Source organism: Mustela nivalis, assembly GCF_964662115.1.
Source record: "Mustela nivalis genome assembly, chromosome: 8".
In the NCBI taxonomy this organism is placed as follows: domain Eukaryota; kingdom Metazoa; phylum Chordata; class Mammalia; order Carnivora; family Mustelidae; genus Mustela; species Mustela nivalis.
This window is the reverse complement of record NC_139027.1, coordinates 142462543-142482261: the sequence shown is the minus strand read 5'-3', so window position 1 is coordinate 142482261 and position 19719 is coordinate 142462543. Positions and strand designations below refer to the sequence as shown.

Genomic DNA, 19719 nt, shown 5'->3' with positions numbered 1-19719 from the left:
CTCTCCGGGCCTAAACTGTCGGTGCCAGCAGCGGGGTTGATGCTGAGCAGCTCCTCCCCGTCGGGAGTCTGGGATTTGGGCCCCCGCCAGCCAGGGGTGCCCCCATGACCGGCCCCAGCAGACGCCCTGGGTGCCGGGCCTCTGGCGAGCTTCCCGGGAGACAGCATTTCACACGTGGTCTCAGCTCGTTCCGGGGCAGATAGCCGGGAGGGGGTTCTGGACGCTGTGCCTGGTCTCCCGGACCCCTCCGTAGGCTTTTCCTTTTACTGATTTGCCGTGTGTCCTTGGGGTGCGATGGGGCACAGCAAGAGTGTGGGTCTCCCTGAGTCCGGGGAGTCCTCCTGGCAACTTTCCCAGCGTGGAGGTGGTCTAGGGCGCTCACATAGCTGTCCCCCCCCAGCAGAGCCAGCCCTTCCTGTTGCTCTCCAGACGTCTCTAAACTTGTCGCATTCCCCCTCTCTTAGGGGCTGCTTTCCTTTTCTGCTATAACCTGTCCCGTGGCATCTGTCCCTCCGTGGCCTTCCTTCCTTCCCCCACCCATCTGCGGCCACACCACGAACCCGTGGGAACCCCTGACCTGCACCCTTGTCCTGAGCTTCTCTGTTCAGCATCCCCACCTCCCATGCCAACCCGCGGGATGAGCTGCTCCCAGCCCAAGGCTCCCGGCTCTGCCCCAGGCTCCCAGTACTCACGGGGTCCACTGCTTATCAGAAATGTAGCAGAACATGAGCCGCCGCACATGGTAGGGCAGCCAGCAGACCACGAAGGCGATGACCACGGCCCCTGAGACACAGAGAGACATGGGTCCTATTCTGCGCACAGAAGACTGAACACGGTTAAAACGTCACCCGCAGCTAACACCGACTCTGCCACCTCTCTCAACACGCTGACGGTGGGGGCGCCTGGGTGGCTCCGTGGGTTAAAGCCGCTGCCTTCGGCTCAGGTCATGATCCCAGGGTCCTGGGATCGAGCCCCGCATCGGGCTCTCTGCTCCTTGGAGAGCCTGCTTCCTCCTGTCTCTCTGCCTGCCTGTCTGCCAACTTGTCACCTCTATCAAATAAATAAATAAAATCTTTAAAAAAAAATGCTGACGGTGTTTCCTGCTGAAAAGAAAAACCTGTCTTAAGATCCACGGGGAGACTTGAGGGACCCCTGAGACAACTCGAGGGAGAAGAGTGAAGCTGGAGACTCTCATGTCTCGGTTTCAAAACCCACCACCAAGCGGCCGTGGTTGGAACAGTGGGACATCGGCCTGAAGACAGACACAGAGGCCACGGGACAGAGAGTCCAGAAATAACCCTCACTAATATGGGCAGACGATTTCCTACAAGGCTGCCCAGACCACTGTGCCAGAAACAATACTGGGGAAACAGGACAGCCATGTGCAGAAGAAGGAAACTGGACCCCTACCTCACACCATATCCAGAATTAGCTCAAAATGGATCAAAGATCTAAGTGTAGCAAAGAGTACAAAATTCTTGGAGCAAAATGATGGGCACCAATTTGACAACACTGAGTCCAGCAGTGAGTGCTTAGGACCAAAGGACACAGGCAACAGAGTGCAAAGTTAATGCACAGAACAGGAAAGAACACTCCATCACACATCTGATTGGGGATTAACATCCCCAATTTCAGAGCATGAAAAGGCAACAGCAAAAATGAAACAACCCAATTATGTGTTTAAAAATGGGCAAGGGGCACCAGGGTGGCTCGGTGGGTTAAAGCCTCTGCCTTCGGCTCAGGTCATGATCTCAGGGTCCTGGGATCGAGTCCTTCGTTGGGCTCTCCACTCAGCGGGGAGCCTGCTGCCCCCTCTCTCTCTGCCTGCCTCTCTGCCTACTTGTGATCTCTGTCAAGTAAATAAAATCTTTTTAAAAAAATAAATAAAAATGGGCAAAGGACTTGAACAGACATTTTCCCAAAGACACACAAGTGGTTACTCAGCACATGGGAACGTGCTCGTCACTCACCCTGCGACGAATCCAAACCCGAACCACAATGAGGTGCCATCTCACACCCACCATGGCTCTATAAAACAAACCAACGCCTACAGCCTGAGAAAATGGTGATTTTTGGTGTGGATGTGGAGAAATGAGAGCCTTTCTGCAGGGTTGGTGGTAATGCAAAATGCAATGTCCACTTTGGATGTCCGGCGGGTATCCAAAATACCCACTTTGGGAAACAGTATGGCAGTTCTTCAAAAATTAAAAATAGAATTACTCTATGAGCCAACAATTCTGCCCTTGGGTATAATCCCCAAGGCATTGAAAGCAGGGACTCAACCCAATGTTTGTTCGCCCGTGGCACTGTTCACGACGGCCAAAAGGCGGAAGCAAACCAGGTGTCCACGCACCCGGCGGGTAAACGCAGTGTGTCTGGACCCTGGAGTATGCGCAGCCTTAAAAAGAAAGGACATTCTGCCACCTGCCACGACTTGGGCAAACGGTAAGGACATCGTGCTCAGAGACATAAACCAGCATAAAAAGATGATCCCACTTACCTCGGCCCCTCGAGTGGCCGAATTCATAGAGACAGAGAGGAGGGGGTGGTTGTCAGGCTTTGGAGAAGAGTGACCGGGGAGTTAGTGCTTTACGGGGACAGAGTTTCCGTTTGGTAAGATGACAATGTTCTGGAGACCGATGGCATGAACGTATGTAATGCCACTGAATGGACACTTACAGACGGTCCAGACCGCAAATCGCGTGCTAGGTGCATTCCACCACAGTGAAAAAGAAAGCAATAAAAAAGCCACTTGGGAGAACCTGGGGCTGGCTGGGCTGTCCTGGTGCCAAGAGAAGCTCGTCCTGGACATGGTGTATCCTCATCTTGGGACATGGGGGAACCTGCAGCAGGTGCTTGGTTTGGAGGCCTGGGCCCCTTGGCGGCTGCCCTGACCCGTCTGGCCCAGGAGACCTGGCCTGGGGGAGACCCCATGATGGGAGGGCCACCTGTTGGCGGCAGGAGACGGGTCAGAGGCACTGGAATGTTCCAGGAAGCCTGTCCCTGACACAGCGGAAGCGAAGGCGGTGTTGCTGACCCCTGGACACAGCCTGTTGGTCACTGGCCACAAGGTTACTGTGGGCTGAGGAACGCTCTTATACTATTACCATGACTAATGCCGAAATGACAAGACTTTGGAAATATTAGCCCAAATTAATTATGTAAATGAATTTTATCTATTTCTTCTTTAAACAATGTGGTTACTAGAGCATTTACAATTGTGTGTGGGGTCTGGGTCATATTCCCAGACTGAAAGGTGCAGCTCTGGGACTCTTCCAAGAAACAGTGGCTGCTGCGCGGCAGGTGGCCGTCTGCTGGGGCAGGATGACAGCAGTCGGGAGGGCTGCTGGGAAGCACGAAGCAGGTGGTCGGGGTCGGGGTGGGGCTGCTTCAGCCGTGGGGACTGGGGGGCGGGGTGTTTTGAGCAAGAGCCCTCCTCAAGGGTGCCGCCTCTGGGCACGAGCCAGGCCCAGGGACCCCCACAGGGAGCACCACGACCCGCAAGAGCGCAAGCTCGAGCCTGCGCTCTCCTGTGAAGGGGGCTGGCTTGGGGCCTTTGTAAGGGCTGGTCTTCAGGCTTCCTTATTAGAGTGTGGGCCGCCGTCCGGGGGGTTGCACTTCACGTCTCTCCAGCCGGCATCGGGCTCTCGGCACACACGGTAACCCACACCTCTGCGCCCCATGGCTGTGAGAGCAAGCGGCCTGACCCTGAGTTCGTGCTCGGGAGCCTTGGGAATCGGTGAATGGGTGAGTGATAGGATGGACGGACGGTTAATGGGTGATGGGTCAATGGATGGACGGACAGAAGAAGGGAGAGATGGATGGACAGACGGACGAGTGGACGGAGGGATGGCTGGGTGGACAGACCCGCTGGTGGGTGTGGGCGGATGGTGGACCGAGATGGCTGGGTGGTGGCGGGCAGATGAGTGGGTGCAGCCAGGCTCTGAGTCTACTGGGGCTGCTCCGTTGCCGGGGTCTCAAACTCGGCCCTGTTTGGGGGCATGAGGCTTGCTGCTCTGCTGGCCCCCGGCCGCCACCCATCCCTAAGGGCCCAGAGGTTACATACGTAAGACCCGGACGCCGTGCTGCAGGGCTTGGATCCTGCCAGGCTCGATGGACATGCTGAAGGAGCTGTGCTGGTCCCCCACCGTGCACACCTGGCCCTGCTCAGCGGCCTGGCGGACCATGACGGTCAGCTTGTTGGCGATGATGGTGTTCAGGATGGAGATGACCACCATGGGGAACACAAAGGACATGAAGGTGTTGATCTGCACAGAGGCAGGGAAGGACAGCGGTCAGGCTGGTGTGGAGGGGACACCACCCGCCCTCTGCCCCACCAGGCTGGGACCTGGAGTATGGAAGGTGCTTGGTCTTCCGGGGGAGACTGGCTTCCCACCCACCCCGGGCTCAGAAGGGTTCCCAGACCGTCTGCCACGTCGGCAAACCCCTCAGCACAGGGCTCCGCCTACCGACAGTGCGGGGCACGAACTCTGGTGTGTCCTCGCTGTGGGGAAGGGCTGGGCTCGATGTTCCCAGGTCAGGACACAGCGCGTCATGGTCGCAGTCCCCGAGCCCCGGGCTGTGCTCCAGGATGGCCAAGCCCGGCAGCCGTCCCGTGTACACTCAGTCCATGTTTGGACAAACAGGCGAGACCCTTCTCCTGCCCCACCCACAGCCCCTCAGCTCCTCGAAAAGAGCTTCTCACGAGCACCTCTAACTTCCACATCATTTGTATCCGGGGAAGCTGAGGCCCGGACAGTCCGAGGGGCTGGGCTACACTTGACCAGGCCCTTCCAGGACACCAGGCTAAGACCAATCCCTGCAGCCCCTCTGAGGGGTGGCCGTGGTGGGTGACGGGGAACAGGTATCCCCTGGGGCTGGTCCTAAAACTGGCATCACCTCCCAGGGCAGGTTTTGTGGCCCCTTGCTCCGGGCAGGGGCCGGGTGACCTCGCCTGCCAGGGGAGTCACAGGGGCGCGTCCCAGGCCCTGCCAAGCTGCTCTGTGGGCTCCCTTTGAACTTCACCTTCACAGAGGCTTTTGGCTGCCCTTGGAGAGGCCGCCTGCACTGGCTCCGGCCTGGTAGCTCTGACTCCCTGGAAAGTTCCAGGGGTCTGCACGGGGCCTCCCCGGGCTCCAGGCGGCCCCTCTTGCCACCCCTAACCGGGTTTGCCTGCAGCCGGAGAACCCTCAATCGTTCGACGGAGACGGTCTCCCCTGGGTGAGGACGGCCGCACCTCTGTCCTGCTCACACGCGCAGAGCCCAGCCAGACCCAGCGGCCGCCCTGGCTGCGGGCAGCGTTCCTCCGGGCCCTCCTGGTGGTCGGGCGTCTGTCCAGAACAGGGCAGACTCCCATGCCTGCTCCGTTGAGCAGACGCCAGCTGAGACCTCTAGCTCAGACCTGCAGAGGGCCTGCCCACCCTCACGGTGCTCCAGGCCCCACCTGGGAGGCCACGAGACCTCCCAGGAGGCAGTGGCCTGAGGGTCAGCTCCAGTTCCACTGGAACAAGGCCCTGCTGAACGGGAGCACACACAGGCCAGAGAAAGGCCCCCGGGTTCCTGACAGCTCCCACGCCAGCACCCTTCTCTCCTGTGTCTGCCGAGCCGGGGGGCAGCTCCCCGGTGGGGCCCCTTCCCAGTGGGGAGGTGACAGGGGCAGAGAGGCCACTCCAGGAAGGTTTCTGGGTCTGCTCCTGGGCTGGAAGCCGGGCTGGGGTGCAGCAGGACGTCGGCTCTGGGCCCAGGAGACAGACTAATTCCCTGTGACTCACCTCGGCCCGGCACAATTTAAACAGAACGAATGTATCCAACACAGATTTTAAATGTCAAAACATTGAGATACCAAACCCCGCTGAGCACAGGCGGTAAACACGGCCACCTCCAAGGGCCAGTGGGGGTGTAAGCAGTGGGCAGGGCCCAGCTCGGGGGCCTCTGGGGTCTGTTCGGAGGCCCCCCTGGATTCCCCATTGGAAGGGGTCCAGGCCCTTGCTGCTGAAGGCCGGGCCGAGGAGCGGCCTGACCCGCAGGCCTGCCCTGATCGCGGGCTCAGGCCAGCGCCGGCTGCTAGAGGGCAGGGGTCTTTCCCCGAGCCCCCCACCCCTCCAGCCTGGAGACCGAGACTGCAACTGGCTGTGGAAGCCCTGGGGAGCACACATGACCTTGGGGCTTGCCTTCTCTTGCCAAAGCTTGCAGCTGGTTGGGGGCTCCTTCCTGCCTCCTGGTTCTGGGAACGGGGAGCAGCCCACCCTCTCACCATGAGCCAACAGGACCACGTCTCGTGAGCCTCGTGGACAATCTCTGGGGATGCTGTCCTGTCAGCACAGGAGGGCAGGAGGGCTCGGGTGCGGGAAGCCGGGGCCTCCCCAGGCAGGGGACGAAAGATGGGTGCCGGGCCTGGCCCACGCATTTGTCCCAATAACACAGAAGGCCTGGGGACAGACTGGCGGATTCTAAAATTCAAATAGAGACATAATGTAATAGCAGCCAGGAAAGTTCTGGAAAGGAACAGCGATGGGTCAGTGCTGTCAACTTACCACCCACTTACCAACAACCCCACCCATGAAACAGAGAATTTGCGAGAACAATTTGGCACAGACGGACGGACAAAGAGACGGACGGCGCAGCGGAGGCCGGAAATGGCTCCCGGCGGGGCCAAGTGCGGCATCTAAGCAGGCGGGAGCGGGTGGGTGACGGCCAGAAAGCCTCTGTCCCCGGCCCGGGACCTCCCCGCTGCTTCCCTGAAACCGCCCACCCCTCTACCCGGTGGCCCACCCTCCAGCAGGCCTTTAATTCAGGAAGGAGCCACGACCTCTTTGTCCTGCTGAGCCCGCGGCGGAGAGGGAAGATGCCTTTGTCAGATTTGGTACCATTTTCCCAGCCCGTAAGGAGCCCGGCCCGGAAGAACCCAGCCCGAGGGGGCGGAGGACACCCAGGGCAGTGCTCGAGCTCCGGGGTCCAGCCGCTGGCCGCCGCTGCCAGACTTCGAGTTCTTCCTCAGGTAAAGGCTTCTTTATTCCCCTTAGGACCATCCGAATGGGGTCTCGAAGCTTGTCCCGTAGCTCAGAGATCCCACACCAAAAATCCGGATGGACCCGGAGCCTCCGGAGACCCCTAGGCCGGAGCCTGTCCTCCATCCCCCATGGCCCTGACTGACCGCTTGGCCGGCTCCGACTGATTGGGGGAGGACAGCTCTTCTGAGCGCCAGGCCAGGACTGTGGAGGCCTCCTGCCTCCCTCCTTCCCTGCCCGGCCTCTGGGCTCCGAAGCCCAGGCCCGAGCTGGAAACTCCTGAGGCGGGCTGGCCTCGGGGAAGCAAGGGCGCCTGGTTAGGGTGTGGACCTTGGTCTCAGACAGACCTGGCTGTGCACTGGCCGGTGAGCTGTGGCTTTGGGCAGTTCCCGAATGGCCCCCAAGACCTGGCTTTCTCATTTCTAAAGGGGATAGTATGCGCACTCCGCTCAGTGCTGGGAGCGCAGTCCGTACTCAGGGGTGCCCGGGCTGTTACTGGGAGAGCCGAGGAAGCAGGTGGGGGGCGCTCAGTGTGGGACTGTGCCAGCACGCCTGAGACATTAGCACGGCCGGCCCTGTCTGTGGACTCGGGGCTGGTTTCTGGCTCCAGCACTGGTCATCGGGTGAGGGGACGGAGTGGAACCGGGAAGCAATAAAGAGGAAATCTGCCTTTAGGGACAGAAGGTCTGCCGGAAGGGAGGGCTGACCCCCAGTACTGCGGGACGCACGCAGCAGGCTGGGGGGTGCAGGGAGCCGAGCCCAGCCCCGGGGCCCTCCGTCTGCGAGGGGCTTTGCCAATGAGGCTCCTCTCCTTCTGCCTTCAAACCACCTACGCCCACTGCTCACTTCCTCTGCAGAACCATCTTTTGTGTAGTACAGTGGCCTGTTTCTCTCTACTTCACCCCGTGTATTTAAATAAAGAGCTGGGCCCTGGGCTCACACTGCTTCCAGGCTCAACAACCAGCCTGTAGTGAGGGGAAAGGGATGAATCCCGGTGGTTCAGCTTCTTGTCCAAACTCCCCAACGGAGACAGTGCTGGGACCTCCTCAGCTGGCTTGGCAGGTGAGCGGCTGCCGCCAGGCCCAGGCTCCGAGGGGTGGCCTCCAGCCTGCAGTCGGTCCCCAGGTGGAACAGAACCCCTCCTCAGACCCAGCAATCGCGTCACACGAGCAAACACGCACCAGGCTCCTTCTTCTGGCACTGCTGAGAGCAGGGACAGTGATGGGATCATTCCAGAGTCCTGGCGTGTCACCACCCCTCAGAGCAGCAAAAACCCAGCAAGAGCACCAGAACCCACCCTTCGGCCATCCAGTGAGCCACGGTGCATCCACACCAGGAGCTGCTCTGTTGGCGTCAGGGATGAGTCCGACCGGGCGTGGGGCCGGGACACTAGTTGAGCGAAGAAAGCAAGCCCAGAGCAGCTAGAGCGAAGTAAGGAGACCGTTCCCAGGGGGAACCCCAATGGAGGCCACTATAGGTTGACCTGGGGGGAGGGCTGGGAGGCGCCTGTCGTGCCCTCCTGAACTGAAGGCACAGGAATCAGTGGGACACGTGGTTTGCTTCTCCTACGTGTGCATCCGTGACAGGGGCCTGGGGTCCTTGCCCGCATGGTCACATGGAAATCCCGCATGCTCCCACCCCAGGACTGGGAAGGGTCAGAGGCACAAGGGACCGGAGCTCAGTGGGTATGTCCTCACTTCAGGGGTGGACCAAAGACAAGAAAAGGGTCCTTCAAGGTGACACAGCCCAGAATCTTCCATTCCTCATCCAACAAGCCCCTTGACGCTGCAGACACTGCTGGGACCCACCACCCAACAAGGACACCTTCCCATGGACACACATCTGGGAAACAAGACAGACCAGTGTTGAGTTGCACACTGCACTGTGGGTCAGCGCTGGCCCCAGGCTTGGGCTTCTGGGGAGGAGCTGTGGACATGTCTGAGCCCACAGGTGGAAGAGGATGGGGTGTGTGACCTGGAGAGGCCACACGAGTCACGTTTAGTGTCTGCAGGGCCACCCAGGGAGGAGGACTCCACAGGTCAGGAGTCTGCTTCCGGCCACAGAGCTCACCGACCACCATCCTTCCCACACTGCCAGCTCTAGTAAGCAGATGTAACAAGGACACCGTGAGCGCCTCCAACTTCCCCTTCCAGGTGACACACAGCCGTCAGCTAAGCATGGACGGAGAGCTTGTCGCGAGCCGGACAGCAAGCTCAGTGCCCCGCACGTCCTTCATCGAATAGGCACACTGGATGGACGAGCTGGACTCTGTCGGTGTTCTCACTTTACAGAAGCCGCGGCCCAGACCCAGCTACGCACCCCGACCCTGTCCGACCCACAGCTGCCGCACTCACCTTCCGCCTCCCAGGCCGCCTCGCAGGCAGGGAGTGCATGGAAGGAACGTGCGTCCCCTGGGTTTGGGCAATGGCCGGACTAGCAGGCGGCCACTCTGTCTTTATCCGTGAAACTTTGCTGGACACAAGCCCTGTCCTCAACTGCCCAGGGAGGACACTGTTTTGGGGTGAGTATGGATTTCTGAGAACAATTTCCAGTCCAAAACTCATGACTTCTTGCTGATCCCTCCGGGCCGAACCTCTGTCCATTTCTCTCTCCTTTCCTTGCTCTCCCTTTTGCTCCACCATGGTCCCCGTGGTCCCCTAGGGCTTGGATCTTCTGGGAGAGGAGGGACCAGACTTCTTGGGGACTCCCAGGGAGGGAATGATTCAGCCCAGGAAGCTGGGGCTTCAGCACCATGGACAGCGACACCAAAGCCGGCGACTGCTCTGGGGACAGGGGTGGGCTAACCAGAGGTCATGGTCTGCGGTGGGTGGACCTGGGCTGGGCTGGGGTAGGGAGGACTCGGGGAGACCCCAAGCCAGCTAGGAGCAGGCACCCTCAGGAATACTCCACCCCGTCTCTTTTCCTGATGAGGGGCAGGGGCGCCCCTGTAACCTGTGTGACCTGTGTGGGAGGTCTTCCCCCCACCCTGCCTGCCCCTCCTGCAGCCACAGCCCTGCAGTCTGGGAGTGAATCTGGAGGACCCCCCCCGGCCCCCCGCACCGAGCCGCATCCTGTCTGTCCCCGGCTGTGCTGCCGCGCTGGCTCCAGCTGGGCTGCCGGGAGACCCTCAATCAGATTAGGGAAACTGCTTCCCAATAGGCCTGTCCCTTCCTCCAGGAGGAGCAGGATGGCCCCTCCCCGGGAGTACACAGGAGGGGCACGCGAGGCCTGGCCCTGGCTCAGAGTTGGGGGCTCGTTAGCCTCCACAGCAGCTGGGGTGGCGAGCTGCCTCTCGGTCGAGCCGGCGCCTCTCGAAACCACACGGAAGCCATCTGTGCAGTGCGGCAAGCTGTCAGGGCTGTGGGCTGAAGGCCTGTTTGCCATGTTTTCAAATATCTGTTGGTTAAAAAGCCCAAGAGAATGTTCAAATCATCTGCTAAGCAGCAGCACACGGGTTGACAAGGACGGCAGAGTAGTGAGCAGCGAGCAGGTGCATGGCTGGCCAACCCTGCGGCGTGGTCCCGCTTCTGTGCCTGCGAGGGGGACAGGAGGGTGCCTTGGTGGTCACTGACACACAAAGACCATGGAGCACGTGAGGCGTGCCCGGTTCTCGTACCTCCCCGCCCCTCCCACCGTGATGGCGACGGTGTTCTTGTGGTGACCAAGTCTGTCTTGTGGGGTGGCTCCCAGTTCGTAAGAAGTCAAACAGTTGCTGATTTGATCAGGTTTGCTAAGCCTTTAGTACGCATTTTTCTAATGTGCAGGGAATTAATTAGACTCCAAGGGATTACACGTCATGCCAAGTCTGCAGATCGTCCTGGGGATTTTGCATGTGCCTTTGACAGAACCCTGGGGCATCGAAGCTCTGCTCCATGCCAGGAAAACATGGGACCTGGTCCCCCTCAAGACCCAGGTGGGGTGGGGGGCCACGCGCGGATGCTGGCGCGAGTGGGTGTCAAGGCAGTTCAGCAGATCCCTCATCTGTGTCTGGGGGGTTCTGTGAGACGGGGAGCTCCTGTGCTGTGGGGCGGGGAGTCCGAGCCAGAGCGGGAGCAGGCGTCCACGGCACCTCAGCAGCGGGGTCAGGAGAGCTGTGCACAGCCAGGGCTTGGTGGGGGACCATCCTCCACATCCGCCCTATTCTCTGTGCTCCCGGCGTCACCAGCAGATGGACCTGCACCCCATGACCTCCAGTGTTTTCTCGCCATGTAATTGTGTGGGCAGTTCAGCAAATATCCTGTTCCTTCCCAATTTCAAATTACTGTCCCCCGGCAGAGTTGGTCACTGCTCCCGTGGACATCTGGTCTGTACCCAGCTCCTTTCAATAGAATTAATGCTCTGTCCCTGCTTTAGGTGAATCTGATTATGGTGGACCCGGAGTGGGGTGGCCGGTGCGAGGGAGGAGGGCCGGAAGGGGCCACCCACACCCCACGCCCAACTAGGGCTGCACATGACTCCGGGGCCCGGCGGGGACCCTGTTCTCTGGCCTCCCTCCCAGCGGCGATGCTTCACTCTCTCCCTGCCAGGTGGCCACTGGGGCCTCCACCCAGGGCAGCTGTGACCTCAGAGACGGTGGTGGGGTCCCCTGCCACGGCTCCCCCCAGCCCCACTCAGCGAGGGTTGTAGTCCTCAGCTAGGCAGGAGCGCCCGCCGCCCGGTTACCCCAGAGCAGGGTACCCGATGACCATTCCTCCTTCCACCCCCGAGAGAACACGACCATGTGACCAACGGGGCTTCACTCTGCTTCCCTCCTTTCGTGGACTCTGAAACAGTAAAGAGGCCTGACGGACCCGAGACACGCCGCCCTCCGTGCGAGAGCCTGCCGCTGTGGTGACAGGGGCCCAGCTCTCTGATTCTAGGTACCAAAGAGCAAAGCAGCCAGGATTTGGGCCCAACGGCCTGAGCTCATCTATTCTCAGGCCGGGCCTGCTTCTTGCCGGTAAAGCAGGGGGTGGGCTGGTCCATCTTGAAGACCCTGGTCCTCAGGAACGGGGACGGTCCAAGCTGGAAATGAATTGAGGACCAGGACAAATGTGGTCTGTGGCCTCCAGCTCCCGTGGTCAGAAGGGTGGTTTGCTGGAAGGACCCCACCGCCCTGGGCCATGGACCTCTGCCGTGGGTGGTGCTCCGAGCCCGAGGCCCAGAGGGGCTGATGGGCTCCAGGGAGGCCTTGCTCCTGAAAGCAGAGACAGGCAGTGGGAGGGTTTGCCGAGATTTCCCGGTATTGCGCTCGGGGAACCGGCAGCCCTTTCTCTTGTAGGAGCACAGCGGCCACCGAAGTGGTGTGAGGGGACCAGGCTGTGAGTGGGGCCTCCCTGGGACTCAGGCCGTCAGCTGGACACAGGCCCAGGACAGCAGCTCCTTCCCAGCTCGGGAGCCCCAGCCTGGGGCAGCTCCACATCCTGCCCTGGCGTCTCTGCTTGCGATGTCTCAGCACCCAGGGCTGCACCCTCCCTTGTGTCCACCTATGTCCCCCGGTTTAGCAGCCCACCCTCCGTCCTCTGCACCAGGTGCCCAGGTCCTCCTTATCTGACCTTCACGAGCGTTCACGGAGCATCTGCTGTGTGCAAGGCAGTGTGCGCAGACTGAGGTGGGTGCAGAGGACGGGGAATGTGCACGACTCGGCGGCGAGCATGAGGCCGTCCGGTGGAGACAAGGGGCCGTTCTCTGGAGGAGGAATCTTCATGCAGAGCCCCGAGAGATGAGGGGCACGGACGGGGGGGAGGAGGTGGGCCTCAGGCCCACGGGGGCTGGGTGAGGGTCGCATTACGAAAGGCTGTCGCAGAAGCAAGAGGAGGGGGTGAAAAACCAGGTAGAGCCGGGGGGCAAGGAGGGACCCGGGCCCAGAGAGCGGTGCCCACGGGGACGGTGCAGCAGACAGTTGGGAGAAACTGGGGGGCTGAGGCAGGACCCAGGGACGGGCGGGTGTGGGGACAGTGGCAGGCAGGAGGCAGTCAGCGTGAGCCCAGGAGGGACCCCAGGGAGACTCTTGGCTTCTCGGGCTGCACAGTGGCTCCTCGGAGGCGCGTCTCCTCCCGCTTTAGTAACCCCCACGCGGCGTCTCAACTCGCATGTCCTCCCAGGCTAGAGGCTCTCCCACGGCCCCCTCGGCCTCTGCGATGAGGCGAGGCTCTGTCTCGTGCGACGTCTCACGCCCTGGCTTTCCCTGGTCTTCCCGGAGGCCTTCCCTCCGAGCCATCTGCAGGCTGTCAGCGTCCGTCCCCGCAGCAACTCCCGCACGAGGCGTTGGTGAAACAGGGTTTGTCCTGCTCTGGTGGAGTCAGAGAAAGCGCAGCCTGGGGTTCTCGGAGGTGCCCTCCCGCCGAGCCCGGGCAGGCGGGAAGGTGCGGGCAGAGGTGGGCAGAGAGGTGAACGCACTGCCTTCGTCTGCCATGGCAACGCGCGCCGGACGCCCCGACGGGCTGCGGCCGCCCCGGATCCGGGCCCGCGCCCACTGCCGCTGCCGCAGATCTCCTGCTGCTGACGCGGGGGCTCGCTGTGGGCTCTGGGAGCCCCGTCCCCGGTGTGCAGCGTCCGGGGCATTTACCCTTCGGGGCGATCTGCTGCTGTCGATCCAGCCCTACACGGTCAGAGGAGTTTTCTCGGCTCGCTCTGGCAAGGCACCTGCTTCCTGCGCCGGCTGGGCCAGTGGGCAGACTACGCTCGAAGGTGCCAATGTGGTCACCGTGCAGTGGTCAGTCCGGGGGTCAGTGCTGGGGGTCTCAGCTTCTCGTGGCCGGTCTGCTGTTATCCCAGTGAACTCAGCTACCTGGAGACAAAGTCTTATTGACCAGAAACTGCTGGGAAAACCCACAGCTTTTCGGGGACTGAGCAGAGAAAGAACGTTCCTACAACTGGAACAACACCTTGGAGGCCACCCTCTGGGCTGTGGGACATCTGACCAACGTGTCTGACCAACGTGCACAAACCCCACGCCTGCTCTGTCCCCAGACCAGCTGCCACCAGTCCCCATATGCCCCGAAGTGGCACGCTTGCCCACCAGCACCTCTGCCATCCTCGGGACCTCCAGGGCTCCTGAGAGTTGGCCTTAATTGTCACTGGTGGCCCAGCCTTGCGGTTGGGGCCCGGCCATGGGGCACTGTCATGGGTCCCTCCACTACCAAGACTGTCATGAACTCGCCTGCTGGTGGCCCGTGCAGGAGGGTCCTCCAAGACGGCTGATGGTGTCCCGCAGCCTGGACACACACCTTTTGCAACATGTCTGGCCGCTCCTCCCCCAGAGACAGGGAGTCTGTGGCCCGCCCCCTTGCTGGCCTGGCTGGGACCTGGGACGTGCCGTGGAAATGCAGCCTTCTGAGCCAGGCTCACGTCTCCGCTCTCATTCCCCCAGAATGTGGCTGCCACAATGTGCGGAAACCTGATTTGTCTCCTGGACAGCGAGGCCCAGGCAAGAGCCAGCCCCAAACTGAGACAGGAGAGGGAGGCCGTCTCAGGCTCACCGCGGCCGGTGGAGCCGTCAGATGACAGCAGACGCTGACCTGCGCCCGGCTCAGACCGGCTGAGCCAACCCGGCTGCCGCCGGAGGAGACAGGCGGTGTCCCTGCTGGAGCCAACGGCCGTGGGCTGTCCTGCGCCGCGGCAGAAGCTGGCGGATGCACCGTGTGCTCCCTGAGTCATGGGCCGCACCATGACATTTTCTCTTTGGAGAGAAACACCCCTTGAGAAAGGAAAATACACCCGCCGGTGCCGACGAGACGCCCCAAGGAGGCAGGGAGAGCCCTGGGACCCGCGTGTGCCGCGGGCCGGGCCGTCCTGCCCGGAACCTGGCGTTTTGTAAAGGCGACTCAGGAGGCTGTGGTGTGTTGCCCCTGGCGGTGCCACAGAGCTGGGCGACGGGTGCGCAGGAGGACCGGGATGGTTTCTTTTCGTTTTCATTTCCCGTGAAGAGAGGCTCCTCCACGGCTCTGACCTCTTGAAGCAGCAGCGCGTCCTTCAGCCTCAAAAGAGGAGAACCAGCTCTCTGTTGGGGCTCAGACTCAAGTGCAAACACAGACGGGGGAGCCCCTGGCTGCCGGGTGGGGCGGGGGCGCCTGGTCCCGTGAGGGCTGTGCGGGGCTGGCGGCTCAGGGGCCTCGTCCCTCCATCCCTGCAATCAGCCAACGCTGGTTCCTGCTTCAGCTGGCTTCTTGGGCATTCGCGTGCCTATACGTGCATGAGTGTCTGGGTGTGTGTGTGTGTGTGTGCGCTGAGCTCCCATACAGGTTCCTGTTTTGCTTCGGCTCATGCAGAACCAGGGAAGTCACTCGAGCGCGGAAATGTCTCACGACGGTGCAGGGCTGGACGCCTCGGCCTCCCGCCTTCGTCCGTGGCCCTCGGGATTCTGAGCAGAGCCGCCGCCTCCGGAACCTCAGTCTGCCGCGGAAGCGCCGTGTTTCAGAACAGACTTTCCCCAGCGAGTACGTGGGCTGTCGTGGCCAAGCTGGTTTCTGCTGGCTGGGGGCGAGGCTCTGCGGTCTGGATGGCGGTCGAACACGGCGGCCAAGTCTGGCGCGTAGACCGGATCCCCGACGGTGAAACCGAACCCGAAACAGGGGTCGCTGGGGCGCCGGTTCTCGGGCAGCGCCGCCCCGCTTCGCACTCCTGGCCCGAGCGTCCCGTGCACGTCGCCCTTCACCCCGACGCCAGCCTTAGGGGTGCGCTCGCCTCACGTGACCCGGGGGGGGCGATCTTGCCACAGACTGAACGGTGTGTCCCCAGCTTCACAGGCTGGGCTCACGCTCCCAGGATGTGGTGTAAGGAGGTGAGGCCTTGGGGGTGACTCGGTCACGGGATGGGACGGGACGGGAGCTTTCGTCACAGAGACCCCAGGAGCTGCTACGCCCCATCCACTGCGTGCAGACACGGCGAGAGGCCACCATCGCGATCGGGGATTGGGCTCTTGCCACTACGTTCCTGTCGTGGACCTCAGCGTCCGGAGTTGTGAGGCGCACACGTCCGCTGTTGAGAGGTGCCTGGTCTCTGTCAGAGCGGCTAGAGCGGACAGACGGAGCAACGGATGGAGTGGACAGACAGAGCAGCTACGGCAGATGGGCGGAGCGGAGGGACAGACTGGACGGAGCAGATGGACAGAGTGGCTCTGAGTAGTTGTACGTCTGCCAACAGAGCTGTCCCAGCGCGGGCCTACCTGGGAAGCATGGGGCATGGGGTCACTGTCCCCCGTGCAGGACAGAGGCCGCCCGCGGAGTCCGCTCAGCCTGGCGGGGAGGCTGCTTCCAGAGCCGCCTCTCATCCCACGGCCACTCCCGCTGCATTGTCCCTCCAGCCGTGAAGGGAGTTTTATCTCCTTCCTAATAAGGTGTTTGTCAAAAGACTAATTTGTACATTTGTTACACTTGGGAGCATTTCAAGCAACGCTGGGTCTTGGTTGCCGACTGGGGACCGAGCTGAACCTCCGTGAGCCACCGTGGAGGGCAGAGGCTCCGGCCGGCCCCGCCTGGTGCTGCCCGGTGCGTCCACCTCTGTCACCTGCCGCTGTGAGGGTGACCTGCGTACCTGCCGGGGGCTGGCGGGTGCCGGACTGCTCAGAGCTCCAGGTGCGGACAGGCTGACCTCTCCGGCACAGACGGCGGCAGGCTGGTCCTCTCCCTGGGCGCCCTGGCGAGCCGGCCGGTGTGGCCGGAGCACCAGGCGGGAGTGAGAGCCGGCGTTGCTCCGGCCGGCACGCAGCTGCTGCGCTGAACACGGCGCGTCGCCGTCCCCCACTCGCAGCCGGCCGCGTGGGGGCAGAGCCTGGCCCGTTGAGCCCCTGAGGGCTTCCTGCGTGAATGAACCGAGAGATGAGGGGCTGTCCGCTCGCGTCCCTGTAACTAAGGGCCCAGCCTGAGAGGTTCACACACAGCACAGCGCTTCTCACAGCTCTGGGTGCTGGGGGCCGAGACAGGGTTCTGGCTGCAGACGGCCGCCACTTGTGCCCTCACGGGGCGGACGGGGGACGAGGCGACCCTCCGGCGTCTTGGGAAAGCGGCGCTAACCGGCCCACAGCCTGCTCACCTGCTGGGGGTCCCCTTCTGACACCGTCCGCCCCCCAGGAGGAGGGGCAGTTAGAGCTTCAGCAGATGATTTCGAGGATGGGGGAGAGAGTCGCACAACCCCCCGGCCCCCAGCTCCCCCCAAACAGGACGTGTGCACGGGACATTTAAAACGGCCCATGAAAGCGTTGTGCCAGGAACTGAAGCCCTCCTACAAGAACAAAGGGGCAGGAAACCCCTTCGCGAAAGGCAGTGAGCTCGTCAGGGGGACGCCGGACCACCTGCGTCTGAGGCCACGCTTTCCGGAAACGGCACAGGCCCGCTCTGCAGCCCCCTGCAGCTGCTCCCGAGCGTGAGGGACCGGGGCCAAGTGTGCCACGGGTTCCATGGGGTTGGAGGCCCACAGGGCGTGGCCGGGGGCGGCACCGTCTTGTCTTCCCCGTCACCCCCGTCTCAGATGAACTAAGCCCCGGGGACGGGGTGCTGGGGATCAGCGCAGACTCACGGCAGGGTGTCTGGCCCACAGCGTCCCCGTCGGAAGTCTCCTGCCTCGTCAGTGGGGACAGTCCCAGGAGCCCCCGCCAGAGGGTGGCCGTGAGGTCAAGTTAGCTCTGAAAACTAGGATGAGTGACGAAAGCCATCCGTGGGGGCAGCCACAGGGCTTTCCTGCGTCAACAGGTCCGCGGCAGCTGGCCACGGTCCCATCTGCGCAACCAGCTCGGAATGCCCCGCGCCCGCGGAGGCCCCAGGCCGAGTGGCTCTCTGAGCGTGGTGGCCTCCCGCCCGGAACTGCCTGCCTGCGTCCTCGGCGAGGTGACAGCGGCAGCCTCTCTCCGCTGCCGGGGATGCCGGAACAGCCTGAGGGACGGCAGAGAGGGACGCAGGGCACCCAACCGGGCCCCCGGGAGCCAGCGCTCGCCTCCCCTAATCAGCATTAAAGACGTCCCCCCAGAGCTGGGACTGTGACGGAGCCCCCCGCCGGCCGCCGGCGGACCACCGAGGAGGCCGCGTCCCTGTTATGACTAGTGATCAAGATTCATTTTCTCTGACAGATCTTTCCACACGCTGGTTGTGACATTTAAATTACTTGGAATTTGCGAGTCCAATGCCGGCGTGAATATTCATGATGTGCTTCTCTCCTCGCCTGGGGTGCCACGCCTCTCGGCAGAGACGCGACAAGTCCTCCCAACGTCTCCGGTGACTTCTCACCAGAGAACGTTCTGGAACCTGAAAGCCGCCAGAGGTCCCTTCCACAAGGCTGTCAGCGTGGTCCCCGGGCTGCCCCACGGTGACCCGGACAGGCTGGGAGACAGAGCGGGAGGGGCAGGAGAGCTGGATGAGGGAACGTGGGGGTGGACAGGGGTGGACTGCTCGGGCCTCTGTTTGGCCTCCCTTCCTTCAACCACGGGAGGCTGTGAGGGGCGCTGGCACAGGCCTGGGGCTCCCCTGCCCTCAGGCGTGGCCGTGCCCTGGGAACAGGACAAGCTGCGGCCTCCCCAAGGACACTCCGGCCCTCCTCGTCCACTGCCTGGCACCGAGCGGGCAGCCTTGGGGAGGCTCTCCGCAGTGGCCACGAACGCGGACCAAGGGCTGGTGACCTACCCGTGAGTCTGGACAGTCGGAGGGAGCCAGGGGCCCACACCCCAACCACGTCCGACCTTCTGTCGAGGCCGCGTGACCCGGCCAGCTGGGCTGATCCACACGATGGCAGGCCCTGTCCCTTCCTGAGCACGTGGTTTCTATGCAAACAGTGGGCAGGTCCTCAAAAATTAATAATAACTGGGGGCCCTGGGGGGCTCAGTCGTTAAGCACCCGCCTTCAGCTCAGGTCATGATCCCGGGGACCTGGGATAGGGCCCCGCATCGGGCTCTCTGCTCGGCGGGAGCCTGCCTCTCCCTCTCCTGCTCCCCCGGCTTGTGTTCCTGCTCTTGCCGTCTCTCTCAAATAAATCAATAAAATCTTTAAAAAAATTAATAACAAATGAAAAGGGCGACAACGTGGCCCAGAGATTCCAGTCGGGCGGGCGCCCCGAAGCACGGGAAGCAGGGACGCAGAGGGAGGCTCGCGCGCGCTCCCTCCCAGCAGCGCCCTCACGGCGGCCGGCGGCAGGGAGCAGCCCAGGGGCCGCCCACAGCCTGCCAGAGCAAGGGTCCCCCACCAACGGAGACCTGAACCCTAGTTTAGGGTGTACTGGGGCCCCCTCCCTGGCACGTGGGGGGGCACCCTGCCTGGTTTGCCCGAGACACGCATCCCGGGTCACCCTCCCCACGGCCACGGGGGCTGAGATCCCGCTGCTGCCCCTCCGCGGGCACGGCCCGCCGGGCTAAGCTCGGGTCCCACGCGGGGCTCGTGCACGTCCCCGTGTTCGTCAGCCGCCCGGCCCCAGTGCTGGAGGAGGCTGGGGCGCGACACCCTTGGGCTGAGCCCTCTGGCCCTCACAGCCTTTCCTGTTGCTTTCGCCCCCACAACCGCAACCTCCCAGCCTCACACCAAGGCCTGGGGCCCGACCGGTGGGTGAGGCCTGCCCCCCACCCCTGCCTGTAGGGGAGGAAGCTGAGGGCTCGGCGGCCTCGCTGAGGCCCAGAGAGGGCGCCCGAGTCCCTCAGGCCCTCGATGGCCACTTGTCCTCATAGCCACGGGACCAGGGCAGGGAGGCTGGAGTGCGAGGCCCACGGGCTGGGACGCCGGGCTCTCTCCCTGGCCAGGCACCACCACCACCATCC

General features: G+C 62.5%; 1 protein-coding gene across 2 annotated transcripts in view; it reads right to left on the bottom strand.

Moving 5' to 3' along the window:
* Nucleotides 1-19719, bottom strand: part of NTSR1 (neurotensin receptor 1) — a 46364-nt gene that overhangs the window by 8102 nt on the left and 18543 nt on the right. For both annotated transcript variants that reach the window (XR_014315806.1, XM_082746399.1), the window contains exons 2-3: nt 4067-4268; nt 693-783 (exon numbers count right to left, since the gene is read on the bottom strand). Coding sequence is in view for 1 of the 2 variants with exons in the window: in XM_082746399.1 (XP_082602525.1) it covers nt 693-783; nt 4067-4268 (293 nt within the window). In the remaining variant the exon portion in view is untranslated. The remainder of the gene's footprint in view (nt 1-692; nt 784-4066; nt 4269-19719) is intronic.